At 43.1% G+C, this 17,042-nt stretch overlaps 1 protein-coding gene across 2 annotated transcripts in view; it reads left to right on the top strand.

Moving 5' to 3' along the window:
- Positions 1–16,681, top strand: part of LOC139421667 (multidrug resistance-associated protein 1-like) — a 77,092-nt gene extending 60,411 nt beyond the window's left edge. The window contains exons 28-34 of one of the 2 annotated variants that reach the window (XM_071172757.1): positions 449–575; positions 1,578–1,679; positions 3,474–3,620; positions 6,666–6,824; positions 7,016–7,182; positions 7,716–7,910; positions 15,944–16,681. In XM_071172757.1, coding sequence (XP_071028858.1) covers positions 449–575; positions 1,578–1,679; positions 3,474–3,620; positions 6,666–6,824; positions 7,016–7,182; positions 7,716–7,910; positions 15,944–16,052 — 1,006 coding nt within the window. In that variant the 3' untranslated portion in view covers positions 16,053–16,681. The remainder of the gene's footprint in view (positions 1–448; positions 576–1,577; positions 1,680–3,473; positions 3,621–6,665; positions 6,825–7,015; positions 7,183–7,715; positions 7,911–15,943) is intronic. The other variant, XM_071172758.1, reaches the window with a different exon arrangement.
- The last annotated feature ends 361 nt before the right edge of the window (positions 16,682–17,042 follow it).

Below are 17,042 nucleotides of genomic sequence, written 5' to 3' on the forward strand. Positions count from 1 at the left end.
AGGGAACGGTACCGTAATGTCTCTAATATCTCTCTGTGTTGTAGGTGGCTGGCGGTGCGTCTGGAGTTTGTAGGGAACGGTACCGTAATGTCTCTAATATCTCTCTGTGTTGTAGGTGGCTGGCGGTGTGTCTGGAGTTTGTAGGGAACGGTACCGTAATGTCTCTAATATCTCTGTGTTGTAGGTGGCTGGTGGTGCGTCTGGAGGGAACGGTACCGTAATGTCTCTAATATCTCTGTGTTGTAGGTGGCTGGCGGTGCGTCTGGAGTTTGTAGGGAACGGTACCGTAATGTCTCTAATATCTCTGTGTTGTAGGTGGCTGGCGGTGCGTCTGGAGGGAACTGTACCGTAATGTCTCTAATATCTCTGTGTTGTAGGTGGCTGGCGGTGCGTCTGGAGTTTGTAGGGAACTGTACCGTAATGTCTCTAATATCTCTGTGTGTTGTAGGTGGCTGGCGGTGCGTCTGGAGTTTGTAGGGAACTGTATCGTAATGTTTGCTGCTCTGTTTGCTGTGATGGCTAGAGAGAGCCTCAGCCCTGGGATCATGGGCCTGTCCATCTCATACGCACTACAGGTCAGTAACGTGTGTGTGTGTGTGTGTGTGTGTGTGTGTGGACACTGGAACCGTAGGATGGTGTTTCATTTAAAAAAACGGATGAGTTCCCTTCATTCTTTGGTTTAGTTTCACAGCCGGTCAGGTACCCCCCCCCAAAAAACAGACAGTGGATGAATGAGGATCTTCAAGTTAAAGATTAACCTTGTGTTTCTGGGAAACTCGCCCCAGGTTGTTTAACCCTATCAGTCCTGAGACCCCAGGTTGTTTAACCCTGTCAGTCCTGAGACCCCAGGTTGTTTAACCCTATCAGTCCTGAGACCCCAGGTTGTTTAACCCTGTCAGTCCTGAGACCCCAGGTTGTTTAACCCTGTCAGTCCTGAGACCCCAGGTTGTTTAACCCTATCAGTCCTGAGACCCCAGGTTGTTTAACCCTGCCAGTCCTGAGACCCCAGGTTGTTTAACCCTATCAGTCCTGAGACCCCAGGTTGTTTAACCCTATCAGTCCTGAGACCCCAGGTTGTTTAACCCTGCCAGTCCTGAGACCCCAGGTTGTTTAACCTTGTCAGTCCTGAGACCCCAGGTTGTTTAACCCTATCAGTCCTGAGACCCCAGGTTGTTTAACCCTGTCAGTCCTGAGACCCCAGATTGTTTAACCAAGTCAGTCCTGAGACCTCATGTGTGAGTCTCAGCTGTTCATAGATGACATCATAGATAGCTTTTAATACTTTGTGACTCAAACCATTCTGACTCTACTCTGCCTCCTCTCTCTCTCTGCCTCTCCTTCTCTCTGCCTCTGTCTTTCTGTCTCTCTCTGTCTGTGCCTCTCCTTCTCTCGCTCTGCCTTTCCCTCTCTCTGCCTCTCTTTCTGTATCTGTCTCTGCCTCTCCTTCTCTCTCTGTGCCTCTCCTTCTCTCTGTCTCTGCCTCTCCTTCTCTCTGCCTCTGCCTCTCCTTCTCTCTGCCTCTGCCTCTCCTTCTCTCTGCCCCTGTCTTTCTGTCTCTCTGTCTCTCTGTCCTGTAGCTGACGGCCTCTCTGACCTGGCTAGTGAGGATGTCTTCAGATCTGGAAACCAACATTGTGGCCGTTGAGAGAGTCAAGGAGTACGAAGACACAGAGAAAGAGGTACGTCTGTGTGTGTTTATGTTCTCATACACAACTCTGTAGGTAGAGCTGTTGTTGTGACTGTGTGTGTTGTGACTGTGTTTGTTGTGACTGTGTGTGTTGTTGTGACTGTGTGTTGTGACTGTGTGTGTTGTTGTGACTGTGTGTTGTTGTGACTGTGTGTGTTGTGACTGTGTGTGTTGATGTTCTCATACACAACTCTGTAGGTAGAGCTGTTTTTGTGACTGTGTGTGTTGTGACTGTGTGTTGTTGTGACTGTGTGTTGTTGTGACTGTGTATTGTTGTGACTGTGTGTGTTGTGACTGTGTGTGTTGATGTTCTCATACACAACTCTGTAGGTAGAGCTGTTTTTGTGACTGTGTGTGTTGTGACTGTGTGTGTTGTGACTGTGTGTGTTGTTGTGACTGTGTGTGTTGTTGTGACTGTGTGTGTTGTTGTGACTGTGTGTGTTGTTGTGACTGTGTGTGTTGTTGTGACTGTGTGTTGTGACTGTGTGTGTTGTTGTGACTGTGTGTGTTGTTGTGACTGTGTGTGTTGTAGAGCTGTGACAGCATTTTGGAAGACTGTTATTGGTCAACCAAATCTACTTCTATAAAATAACATATGACCTGCCATACTGTCCTTCAGTCAGCTGGTCTTTCTACTCCTATAAAATAACATATGACCTGCCATACTGTCCTTCAGTCAGCTGGTCTTTCTACTCCTATAAAATAACATATGACCTGCCATACTGTCCTTCAGTCAGCTGGTCTTTCTACTCCTATAAAATAACATATGACCTGCCATACTGTCCTTCAGTCAGCTGGTCTTTCTATAAAATAACATATGACCTGCCATACTGTCCTTCAGTCAGCTGGTCTTTCTACTCCTATAAAATAACATATGACCTGCCATACTGTCCTTCAGTCAGCTGGTCTTTCTACTCCTATAAAATAACATATGACCTGCCATACTGTCCTTCAGTCAGCTGGTCTTTCTACTCCTATAAAATAACATATGACCTGCCATACTGTCCTTCAGTCAGCTGGTCTTTCTATAAAATAACATATGACCTGCCATACTGTCCTTCAGTCAGCTGGTCTTTCTATAAAATAACATATGACCTGCCATACTGTCCTTCAGTCAGCTGGTCTTTCTACTCCTATATAATAACATATGACCTGCCATACTGTCCTTCAGTCAGCTGGTCTTTCTACTCCTATAAAATAACATATGACCTGCCATACTGTCCTTCAGTCAGCTGGTCTTTCTACTCCTATAAAATAACATATGACCTGCCATACTGTCCTTCAGTCAGCTGGTCTTTCTACTCCTATAAAATAACACATGACCTGCCATACTGTCCTTCAGTCAGCTGGTCTTTCTACTCCTATAAAATAACATATGACCTGCCATACTGTCCTTCAGTCAGCTGGTCTTTCTACTCCTATAAAATAACATATGACCTGCCATACTGTCCTTCAGTCAGCTGGTCTTTCTATAAAATAACATATGACCTGCCATACTGTCCTTCAGTCAGCTGGTCTTTCTACTTCTATAAAATAACATATGACCTGCCATACTGTCCTTCAGTCAGCTGGTCTTTCTACTTCTATAAAATAACATATGACCTGCCATACTGTCCTTCAGTCAGCTGGTCTTTCTATAAAATAACATATGACCTGCCATACTGTCCTTCAGTCAGCTGGTCTTTCTACTTCTTTAAAACAGTTATTTTATTTATTTAGTTGTGTACACGGGAACTCTGTGTGTATGACTGTGTGTGTGTATATACCTCTGTTTGTCCCCTCCCAGGCGGACTGGAGACATGACCAATCGTCTCTGCCTCCAGGCTGGCCCACAGCAGGCAACATAGACATCAGAGGGTTTGGTCTGCGATACAGAGAGGACCAGGAACTGGCCGTACGCAACATCACCGTAGCCATCCACGGAGGAGAGAAGGTATGTGATGGGGGGGGTACGGACTGTGTGACTGGAGGGATTAGGCAGAGTGACGGGGGATTAGGCCGAGTGACGGGGGATTAGGCCGAGTGACGGGGGATTAGGCCGAGTGACGGGGGATTAGGCCGAGTGACGGGGGATTAGGCCGAGTGACGGGGGATTAGGCCGCGTGACAGGAGGGGATTAGGCTGAGTGACGGGGGATTAGGCCGCGTGACAGGAGGGGATTAGGCCACGTGACGGGAGGGGATTAGGCCGCGTGACGGGAGGGGATTAGGCCGCGTGACGGGAGGGGATTAGGCCGCGTGACGGGAGGGGATTAGGCCGCGTGACGGGAGGGGATTAGGCCGCGTGACGGGAGGGGATTAGGCCGCGTGACGGGAGGGGATTAGGCCGCGTGACGGGAGGGGATTAGGCCGCGTGACGGGAGGGGATTAGGCCGCGTGACGGGAGGGGATTAGGCCGCGTGACGGGAGAGGATTAGGCCGCGTGACGGGGGATGAGGCTGTTGTTGTTCCAGGTGGGTATAGTAGGTCGTACAGGGGCAGGGAATTGACGTTGTTGTTGTTGTTGTTGTTGTTGTTCCAGGTGGGTATAGTTGGTCGTACAGGAGCAGGGAATTGACTGTTGTTGTTGTTGTTGTTCCAGGTGGGTATAGTAGGTCGTACAGGAGCAGGGTAGTGACTTGTTGTTGTTCCAGGTGGGTATAGTAGGTTGTACAGGAGCAGGGTAGTGACTGTTGTTATTGTACCAGGTGGGTGTAGTAGGTCGTACAGGAGCAGGGAAGTGACTTGTTGTTGTTGTTCCAGGTGGGTATAGTAGGTTGTACAGGAGCAGGGAATTGACTGTTGTTGTTGTTCCAGGTGGGTATAGTAGGTTGTACAGGAGCAGGGTAGTGACTGTTGTTGTTGTTGTTGTTCCAGGTGGGTATAGTAGGTCGTACAGGAGCAGGGTAGTGACTTGTTGTTGTTCCAGGTGGGTATAGTAGGTCGTACAGGAGCAGGGAATTGACTGTTGTTGTTGTTGTTCCAGGTGGGTATAGTAGGTCGTACAGGAGCAGGGTAGTGACTTGTTGTTGTTCCAGGTGGGTATAGTAGGTCGTACAGGAGCAGGGTAGTGACTTGTTGTTGTTCCAGGTGGGTATAGTAGGTCGTACAGGAGCAGGGTAGTGACTTGTTGTTGTTCCAGGTGGGTATAGTAGGTCGTACAGGAGCAGGGTAGTGACTTGTTGTTGTTCCAGGTGGGTATAGTAGGTCGTACAGGAGCAGGGTAGTGACTTGTTGTTGTTCCAGGTGGGTATAGTAGGTCGTACAGGAGCAGGGAATTGACTGTTGTTGTTGTTGTTGTTCCAGGTGGGTATAGTAGGTCGTACAGGAGCAGGGTAGTGACTTGTTGTTGTTCCAGGTGGGTGTAGTAGGTCGTACAGGAGCAGGGTAGTGACTGTTGTTGTTGTTCCAGGTGGGTATAGTAGGTCGTACAGGAGCAGGGAATTGACTGTTGTTGTTGTTGTTCCAGGTGGGTATTGTAGGTCGTACAGGAGCAGGGTAGTGACTTGTTGTTGTTCCAGGTGGGTATAGTAGGTCGTACAGGAGCAGGGTAGTGACTTGTTGTTGTTCCAGGTGGGTATAGTAGGTCGTACAGGAGCAGGGTAGTGACTGTTGTTGTTGTTGTTGTTCCAGGTGGGTATAGTAGGTCGTACAGGAGCAGGGTAGTGACTTGTTGTTGTTCCAGGTGGGTATAGTAGGTCGTACAGGAGCAGGGAATTGACTGTTGTTGTTGTTGTTCCAGGTGGGTATAGTAGGTCGTACAGGAGCAGGGTAGTGACTTGTTGTTGTTCCAGGTGGGTATAGTAGGTCGTACAGGAGCAGGGTAGTGACTTGTTGTTGTTCCAGGTGGGTATAGTAGGTCGTACAGGAGCAGGGTAGTGACTTGTTGTTGTTCCAGGTGGGTATAGTAGGTCGTACAGGAGCAGGGTAGTGACTTGTTGTTGTTCCAGGTGGGTATAGTAGGTCGTACAGGAGCAGGGTAGTGACTTGTTGTTGTTCCAGGTGGGTATAGTAGGTCGTACAGGAGCAGGGAATTGACTGTTGTTGTTGTTGTTGTTCCAGGTGGGTATAGTAGGTCGTACAGGAGCAGGGTAGTGACTTGTTGTTGTTCCAGGTGGGTGTAGTAGGTCGTACAGGAGCAGGGTAGTGACTGTTGTTGTTGTTCCAGGTGGGTATAGTAGGTCGTACAGGAGCAGGGAATTGACTGTTGTTGTTGTTGTTCCAGGTGGGTATTGTAGGTCGTACAGGAGCAGGGTAGTGACTTGTTGTTGTTCCAGGTGGGTATAGTAGGTCGTACAGGAGCAGGGTAGTGACTTGTTGTTGTTCCAGGTGGGTATAGTAGGTCGTACAGGAGCAGGGTAGGGACTGTTGTTGTTGTTGTTCCAGGTGGTTATTGTAGGTCGTACAGGAGCAGGGTAGGGACTGTTGTTGTTGTTCTTGTTCCAGGTGGGTATAGTAGGTCGTACAGGAGCAGGGTAGTGACTTGTTGTTGTTCCAGGTGGGTATAGTAGGTCGTACAGGAGCAGGGTAGTGACTGTTGTTGTTGTTCCAGGTGGGTATAGTAGGTCGTACAGGAGCAGGGTAGTGACTTGTTGTTGTTCCAGGTGGGTATAGTAGGTCGTACAGGAGCAGGGAATTGACTGTTGTTGTTGTTGTTGTTCCAGGTGGGTATTGTAGGTCGTACAGGAGCAGGGTAGTGACTTGTTGTTGTTCCAGGTGGGTATAGTAGGTCGTACAGGAGCAGGGTAGTGACTTGTTGTTGTTCCAGGTGGGTATAGTAGGTCGTACAGGAGCAGGGTAGGGACTGTTGTTGTTGTTGTTCCAGGTGGGTATTGTAGGTCGTACAGGAGCAGGGTAGGGACTGTTGTTGTTGTTCTTGTTCCAGGTGGGTATAGTAGGTCGTACAGGAGCAGGGTAGTGACTTGTTGTTGTTCCAGGTGGGTATAGTAGGTCGTACAGGAGCAGGGAATTGACTGTTGTTGTTGTTGTTGTTGTTCCAGGTGGGTATAGTAGGTCGTACAGGAGCAGGGAAGTCCTCTCTGACTCTAGGATTGTTCCGCATCATCGAGGCGTGTGAGGGAGAGATTCATATCGATGGAGTTAACATCGCTACGCTGGGTCTCCATGAACTCCGCTCCAGGATCACCATCATACCACAGGTACACACCCACGGCCCATACAGACACACTCAAACTGACCCACACTCTTCTGGAGACCTGTTATATTTAAAATATCTTTATTTATCCTCTCCCTCCCTCACCCCCCCCCCCCCCCTCCCCTTCCTCCTTTCCCTCTCTCCCCCTCTCTCTCATGGCTCTCCCCCTCTCCCCCCTCCTCCCTCCCCCTCCAGGATCCAGTGTTGTTCTCTGGGTCTCTGAGGATGAATCTGGACCCCTTCGATGGCTACTCTGATGAGGAGGTGTGGAGAGCCCTGGAGCTCTCCCATCTCAAGAGCTTTGTGTCGGGCCTGCCGGACAAACTCAACCACGAGTGTTCAGAGGGAGGAGAGAACCTCAGGTACACAAGGCAACATAGGCCTACATTCACCATACATAGGCCTACATATACCATATATAGGCCTACATAGCATTACATACACACACAGCTTCTGGTTCGCTCTCTCGTCCTTCTCTCCTCTTCTTCCCTCTCTCCTTCTCTCCTTACCTCTGTCCTCCTCTCCTTATCTCTCTCCTCCTCTCCTTACCTCTCTCCTCTCTCCTCCTCTCCTTACCTCTCTCCTCTTCTCTCCTCTCTCCTCCTCTCCTTACCTCTCTCCTCCTCTCCTCCTCTCCTCCTCTTCTCTCCTCTCTCCTCCTCTCCTTACCTCTCTCCTCCTCTCCTCCTCTTCTCTGCTCTCTCCTCCTCTCCTTACCTCTCTCCTCCTCTCTTCCTCTTTTTTCCTCTCTCCTTCTCTTCTTACCTCTCTCCTCTCTCCTCCTCTTCTTACCTCTCTCCTCCTCTCCTTACCTCTGTCCTCTCTCCTTACCTCTCTTCACTCTCCTTCTTGTTTCTTAACCTCTCTCTCTCTCATTAACATAATCTCTCTCCAGTCTGGGTCAGCGCCAGCTGGTGTGTCTGGCCCGAGCCCTCCTGAGGAAGACGAAGATCTTGGTTCTGGATGAGGCCACAGCTGCTGTGGACCTGGAGACAGACAACCTGATCCAGTCCACCATCAGAACCCAGTTTGATGACTGCACTGTCCTGACCATCGCACACAGACTCAATACTATCATGGACTACACCAGGTAATATATAGACTGACTCAATACTGTCATGGACTACACCAGGTAATATATAGACTGACTCAATACTATCATGGACTACACCAGGTAATATATAGACTGACTCAATACTATCACTGACTACACCAGATAATATATAGACTGACTCAATACTATCATGGACTACACCAGGTAATATATAGACTGACTCAATACTATCATGGACTACACCAGGTAATATATAGACTGACTCAATACTATCATGGACTACACCAGGTAATATATAGACTGACTCAATACTATCACTGACTACACCAGATAATATATAGACTGACTCAATACTATCATGGACTACACCAGGTAATATATAGACTGACTCAATACTATCATGGACTACACCAGGTAATATATAGACTGACTCAATACTATCATGAACTACACCAGATAATATATAGACTGACTCAATACTATCACGGACTACACCAGGTAATATATAGACTGACTCAATACTGTCATGGACTACACCAGGTAATATATAGACTGACTCAATACTATCACGGACTACACCAGGTAATATATAGACTGACTCAATACTATCATGGACTACACCAGGTTATATATAGACTGACTCAATACTATCACGGACTACACCAGATAATATATAGACTGACTCAATACTATCACGGACTACACCAGGTAATATATAGACTGACTTAATACTATCATGGACTACACCAGGTTATATATAGACTGACTCAATACTATCATGGACTACACCAGGTAATATATAGACTGACTCAATACTATCATGGACTACACCAGGTAATATACTGTATAGACTGACTCAATACTATCATGGACTACACCAGGTAATATATAGACTGACTCAATACTATCATGGACTACACCAGGTAATAGACTGTATAGACTGACTCAATACTATCATGGACTACACCAGGTAATATATAGACTGACTCAATACTATCATGGACTACACCAGGTAATATATAGACTGACTCAATACTATCATGGACTACACCAGGTAATATACTATATAGACTGACTCAATACTATCATGGACTACACCAGGTAATATATAGACTGACTCAATACTATCATGGACTACACCAGGTAATATACTATATAGACTGACTCAATACTATCACGGACTACACCAGGTAATATATAGACTGACTCAATACTATCATGGACTACACCAGGTAATATATAGACTGACTCAATACTATCATGAACTACACCAGATAATATATAGACTGACTCAATACTATCACGGACTACACCAGGTAATATATAGACTGACTCAATACTATCACGGACTACACCAGGTAATATATAGACTGACTTAATACTATCATGGACTACACCAGGTTATATATAGACTGACTCAATACTATCATGGACTACACCAGGTAATATATAGACTGACTCAATACTATCATGGACTACACCAGGTAATATACTGTATAGACTGACTCAATACTATCATGGACTACACCAGGTAATATATAGACTGACTCAATACTATCATGGACTACACCAGGTAATAGACTGTATAGACTGACTCAATACTATCATGGACTACACCAGGTAATATATAGACTGACTCAATACTATCATGGACTACACCAGGTAATATATAGACTGACTCAATACTATCATGGACTACACCAGGTAATATACTATATAGACTGACTCAATACTATCATGGACTACACCAGGTAATATATAGACTGACTCAATACTATCATGGACTACACCAGGTAATATACTATATAGACTGACTCAATACTATCACGGACTACACCAGGTAATATATAGACTGACTCAATACTATCATGGACTACACCAGGTAATATATAGACTGACTCAATACTATCATGAACTACACCAGATAATATATAGACTGACTCAATACTATCACGGACTACACCAGGTAATATATAGACTGACTCAATACTGTCATGGACTACACCAGGTAATATATAGACTGACTCAATACTATCACGGACTACACCAGGTAATATATAGACTGACTCAATCCTATCATGGACTACACCAGGTAATATATAGACTGACTCAATACTATCATGGACTACACCAGGTAATATACTGTATAGACTGACTCAATACTGTCATGGACTACACCAGGTAATATATAGACTGACTCAATACTATCATGGACTACACCAGGTTATATATAGACTGACTCAATACTATCATGGACTACACCAGGTAATATATAGACTGACTCAATACTATCATGGACTACACCAGGTAATATACTGTATAGACTGACTCAATACTATCATGGACTACACCAGGTAATATATAGACTGACTCAATACTATCATGGACTACACCAGGTTATATATAGACTGACTCAATACTATCACGGACTACACCAGATAATATATAGACTGACTCAATACTATCACGAACTACACCAGGTAAAATATAGACTGACTTAATACTATCATGGACTACACCAGGTTATATATAGACTGACTCAATACTATCATGGACTACACCAGGTAATATATAGACTGACTCAATACTATCATGGACTACACCAGGTAATATACTGTATAGACTGACTCAATACTATCATGGACTACACCAGGTAATATATAGACTGACTCAATACTATCATGGACTACACCAGGTAATATATAGACTGACTCAATACTATCATGGACTACACCAGGTAATATATAGACTGACTCAATACTATCATGGACTACACCAGGTAATATATAGACTGACTCAATACTATCATGGACTACACCAGGTAATATACTATATAGACTGACTCAATACTATCATGGACTACACCAGGTAATATATAGACTGACTCAATACTATCATGGACTACACCAGGTAATATACTATATAGACTGACTCAATACTATCACGGACTACACCAGGTAATATATAGACTGACTCAATACTATCATGGACTACACCAGGTAATATATAGACTGACTTAATACTATCATGGACTACACCAGGTAATATATAGACTGACTCAATACTATCACAGACTACACCAGGTAATATATAGACTGACTCAAAACTATCACGGACTACACCAGGTGATATACTGTATAGACTGACTCAATACTATCATGGACTACACCAGGTAATACATCGACTGACTCAATACTATCATGGACTACACCAGGTAATATATAGACTGACTCAATACTATCATGGACTACACCAGATAATATATAGACTGACTCAATACTATCATGGACTACACCAGGTAATATATAGACTGACTCAATACTATCATGGACTACACCAGGTAATATATAGACTGACTCAATACTATCATGGACTACACCAGGTAATATATAGACTGACTCAATACTATCACGGACTACACCAGGTAATATATAGACTGACTCAATACTATCATGGACTACACCAGGTAATATATAGACTGACTTAATACTATCATGGACTACACCAGGTAATATACTGTATAGACTGACTCAATACTATCATGGACTACACCAGGTAATATATAGACTGACTCAATACTATCATGGACTACACCAGGTAATATATAGACTGACTCAATACTATCACGGACTACACCAGGTAATATATAGACTGACTCAATACTATCATGGACTACACCAGGTAATATATAGACTGACTTAATACTATCATGGACTACACCAGGTAATATACTGTATAGACTGACTCAATACTATCATGGACTACACCAGGTAATATATAGACTGACTCAATACTATCATGGACTACACCAGGTAATATATAGACTGACTCAATACTATCATGGACTACACCAGGTAATATATAGACTGACTCAATACTATCACGGACTACACCAGGTAATATATAGACTGACTCAATACTATCATGGACTACACCAGGTAATATATAGACTGACTCAATACTATCATGGACTACACCAGGTAATATATAGACTGACTCAATACTATCATGGACTACACCAGGTAATATACTATATAGACTGACTCAATACTATCACGGACTACACCAGGTAATATATAGACTGACTCAATACTATCATGGACTACACCAGGTAATATATAGACTGACTCAATACTATCATGGACTACACCAGGTAATATATAGACTGACTCAATACTATCATGGACTACACCAGGTAATATATAGACTGACTCAATACTATCATGGACTACACCAGGTAATATATAGACTGACTCAATACTATCATGGACTACACCAGGTAATATATAGACTGACTCAATACTATCATGGACTACACCAGGTAATATACTATATAGACTGACTCAATACTATCACGGACTACACCAGGTAATATATAGACTGACTCAATACTATCATGGACTACACCAGGTAATATATAGACTGACTCAATACTATCATGGACTACACCAGGTAATATATAGACTGACTTAATACTATCATGGACTACACCAGGTAATATATAGACTGACTCAATACTATCATGGACTACACCAGGTAATATATAGACTGACTCAATACTATCATGAACTACACCAGATAATATATAGACTGACTCAATACTATCACGGACTACACCAGGTAATATATAGACTGACTCAATACTGTCATGGACTACACCAGGTAATATATAGACTGACTCAATACTATCACGGACTACACCAGGTAATATATAGACTGACTCAATCCTATCATGGACTACACCAGGTAATATATAGACTGACTCAATACTATCATGGACTACACCAGGTAATATACTGTATAGACTGACTCAATACTGTCATGGACTACACCAGGTAATATATAGACTGACTCAATACTATCATGGACTACACCAGGTTATATATAGACTGACTCAATACTATCATGGACTACACCAGGTAATATATAGACTGACTCAATACTATCATGGACTACACCAGGTAATATACTGTATAGACTGACTCAATACTATCATGGACTACACCAGGTAATATATAGACTGACTCAATACTATCATGGACTACACCAGGTAATATATAGACTGACTCAATACTATCACGGACTACACCAGGTAATATATAGACTGACTCAATCCTATCATGGACTACACCAGGTAATATATAGACTGACTCAATACTATCATGGACTACACCAGGTAATATACTGTATAGACTGACTCAATACTGTCATGGACTACACCAGGTAATATATAGACTGACTCAATACTATCATGGACTACACCAGGTTATATATAGACTGACTCAATACTATCATGGACTACACCAGGTAATATATAGACTGACTCAATCCTATCATGGACTACACCAGGTAATATATAGACTGACTCAATACTATCATGGACTACACCAGGTAATATACTGTATAGACTGACTCAATACTGTCATGGACTACACCAGGTAATATATAGACTGACTCAATACTATCATGGACTACACCAGGTTATATATAGACTGACTCAATACTGTCATGGACTACACCAGGTAATATATAGACTGACTCAATACTATCATGGACTACACCAGGTTATATATAGACTGACTCAATACTATCACGGACTACACCAGATAATATATAGACTGACTCAATACTATCACGAACTACACCAGGTAAAATATAGACTGACTTAATACTATCATGGACTACACCAGGTTATATATAGACTGACTCAATACTATCATGGACTACACCAGGTAATATATAGACTGACTCAATACTATCATGGACTACACCAGGTAATATACTGTATAGACTGACTCAATACTATCATGGACTACACCAGGTAATATATAGACTGACTCAATACTATCATGGACTACACCAGGTAATATATAGACTGACTCAATACTATCATGGACTACACCAGGTAATATATAGACTGACTCAATACTATCATGGACTACACCAGGTAATATATAGACTGACTCAATACTATCATGGACTACACCAGGTAATATACTATATAGACTGACTCAATACTATCATGGACTACACCAGGTAATATATAGACTGACTCAATACTATCATGGACTACACCAGGTAATATACTATATAGACTGACTCAATACTATCACGGACTACACCAGGTAATATATAGACTGACTCAATACTATCATGGACTACACCAGGTAATATATAGACTGACTTAATACTATCATGGACTACACCAGGTAATATATAGACTGACTCAATACTATCACAGACTACACCAGGTAATATATAGACTGACTCAAAACTATCACGGACTACACCAGGTGATATACTGTATAGACTGACTCAATACTATCATGGACTACACCAGGTAATATATCGACTGACTCAATACTATCATGGACTACACCAGGTAATATATAGACTGACTCAATACTATCATGGACTACACCAGATAATATATAGACTGACTCAATACTATCATGGACTACACCAGGTAATATATAGACTGACTCAATACTATCATGGACTACACCAGGTAATATATAGACTGACTCAATACTATCATGGACTACACCAGGTAATATATAGACTGACTCAATACTATCACGGACTACACCAGGTAATATATAGACTGACTCAATACTATCATGGACTACACCAGGTAATATATAGACTGACTTAATACTATCATGGACTACACCAGGTAATATACTGTATAGACTGACTCAATACTATCATGGACTACACCAGGTAATATATAGACTGACTCAATACTATCATGGACTACACCAGGTAATATATAGACTGACTCAATACTATCACGGACTACACCAGGTAATATATAGACTGACTCAATACTATCATGGACTACACCAGGTAATATATAGACTGACTTAATACTATCATGGACTACACCAGGTAATATACTGTATAGACTGACTCAATACTATCATGGACTACACCAGGTAATATATAGACTGACTCAATACTATCATGGACTACACCAGGTAATATATAGACTGACTCAATACTATCATGGACTACACCAGGTAATATATAGACTGACTCAATACTATCACGGACTACACCAGGTAATATATAGACTGACTCAATACTATCATGGACTACACCAGGTAATATATAGACTGACTCAATACTATCATGGACTACACCAGGTAATATATAGACTGACTCAATACTATCATGGACTACACCAGGTAATATACTATATAGACTGACTCAATACTATCACGGACTACACCAGGTAATATATAGACTGACTCAATACTATCATGGACTACACCAGGTAATATATAGACTGACTCAATACTATCATGGACTACACCAGGTAATATATAGACTGACTCAATACTATCATGGACTACACCAGGTAATATATAGACTGACTCAATACTATCATGGACTACACCAGGTAATATATAGACTGACTCAATACTATCATGGACTACACCAGGTAATATATAGACTGACTCAATACTATCATGGACTACACCAGGTAATATACTATATAGACTGACTCAATACTATCACGGACTACACCAGGTAATATATAGACTGACTCAATACTATCATGGACTACACCAGGTAATATATAGACTGACTCAATACTATCATGGACTACACCAGGTAATATATAGACTGACTTAATACTATCATGGACTACACCAGGTAATATATAGACTGACTCAATACTATCATGGACTACACCAGGTAATATATAGACTGACTCAATACTATCATGGACTACACCAGGTAATATATAGACTGACTCAATACTATCATGGACTACACCAGGTAATATATAGACTGACTCAATACTATCATGGACTACACCAGGTAATATATAGACTGACTCAATACTATCATGGACTACACCAGGTAATATATAGACTGACTCAATACTATCATGGACTACACCAGGTAATATATAGACTGACTCAATACTATCATGGACTACACCAGGTAATATACTGTATAGACTGACTCAATACTATCATGGACTACACCAGGTAATATATGAAAACACAGACACACCTGCTCTTTCTCTCTCTCATCTCTCTCTCTCCTCCCTTCAGAGTGCTGGTCCTGGATAAAGGGGAGATGGCAGAGTTTGACTCTCCCTCCACTCTCATCACCAAGAGAGGAATCTTCTACAAGATGGCTAAAGACTCTGGACTGGTCTGAGTGGGTGAACGGGAGAGGACAGGTTGCTTAAAGACAACATCCCTCCTTACAGAGAACTCCTCCTCCAACCCCCTCTTCCTCTCCTCCGACCGGGAGGCTGTGCAGGGAAGAGGTAGCAGAGAGCGAGAGGAGATTTCTAAGGATATCAATGTTTCTGATAAGTGTGTATAAATTATGGGAGAACTCTACCTACACTCCTTCCTCCCTCTACTTCTCCCTCTATCCCTCCCTCCCTCTACTCCTCCCACCATCCCTCCCTCCATCCATCCCTCCCTCTTCTCCTTCCATCCCTCCCTCTACTTCTCTCTCTACCCCTCCATCCATCCATCCATCTCTCCCTCCCTCTACTACCGAATATGTCAAGGATTCACTCCACTGAACCTGATGCTGCTGCTTCTCCAGGACAAATCCCTCCTGTTACTCCTCCCTCCCTTAACTAAAGACTTATCCAGGACAAATCCCTCCTGTTACTCCTCCCTCCATCCCTCCCTTAACTAAAGACTTCTCCAGGACAAATCCCTCCTGTTACTCCTCCCTCCCTTAACTAAAGACTTCTCCAGGACAAATCCCTCCTGTTACTCCATCCCTCCCTTAACTAAAGACTTCTCCAGGACAAATCCCTCCTGTTACTCTTCCCTCCATCCCTCCCTTAACTAAAGACTTCTCCAGGACAAATCCCTCCTGTTACTCCTCCCTCCCTTAACTAAAGACTTCTCCAGGACAAATCCCTCCTGTTACTCCTCCCTCCATCCCTCCCTTAACTAAAGACTTCTCCAGGACAAATCCCTCCTGTTACTCCTCCCTCCATCCCTCCCTTAACTAAAGACTTCTCCAGGACAAATCCCTCCTGTTACTCCTCCCTCCCTTAACTAAAGACTTCTCCAGGACAAATCCCTTCTGTTACTCCTCCCTCCCTTAACTAAAGACTTCTCCAGGACAAATCCCTCCTGTTACTCCTCCCTCCATCCCTCCCTTAACTAAAGACTTCTC

This window comes from Oncorhynchus clarkii, chromosome 12 (assembly GCF_045791955.1).
Source record: "Oncorhynchus clarkii lewisi isolate Uvic-CL-2024 chromosome 12, UVic_Ocla_1.0, whole genome shotgun sequence".
Lineage (NCBI taxonomy): Eukaryota > Metazoa > Chordata > Actinopteri > Salmoniformes > Salmonidae > Oncorhynchus > Oncorhynchus clarkii.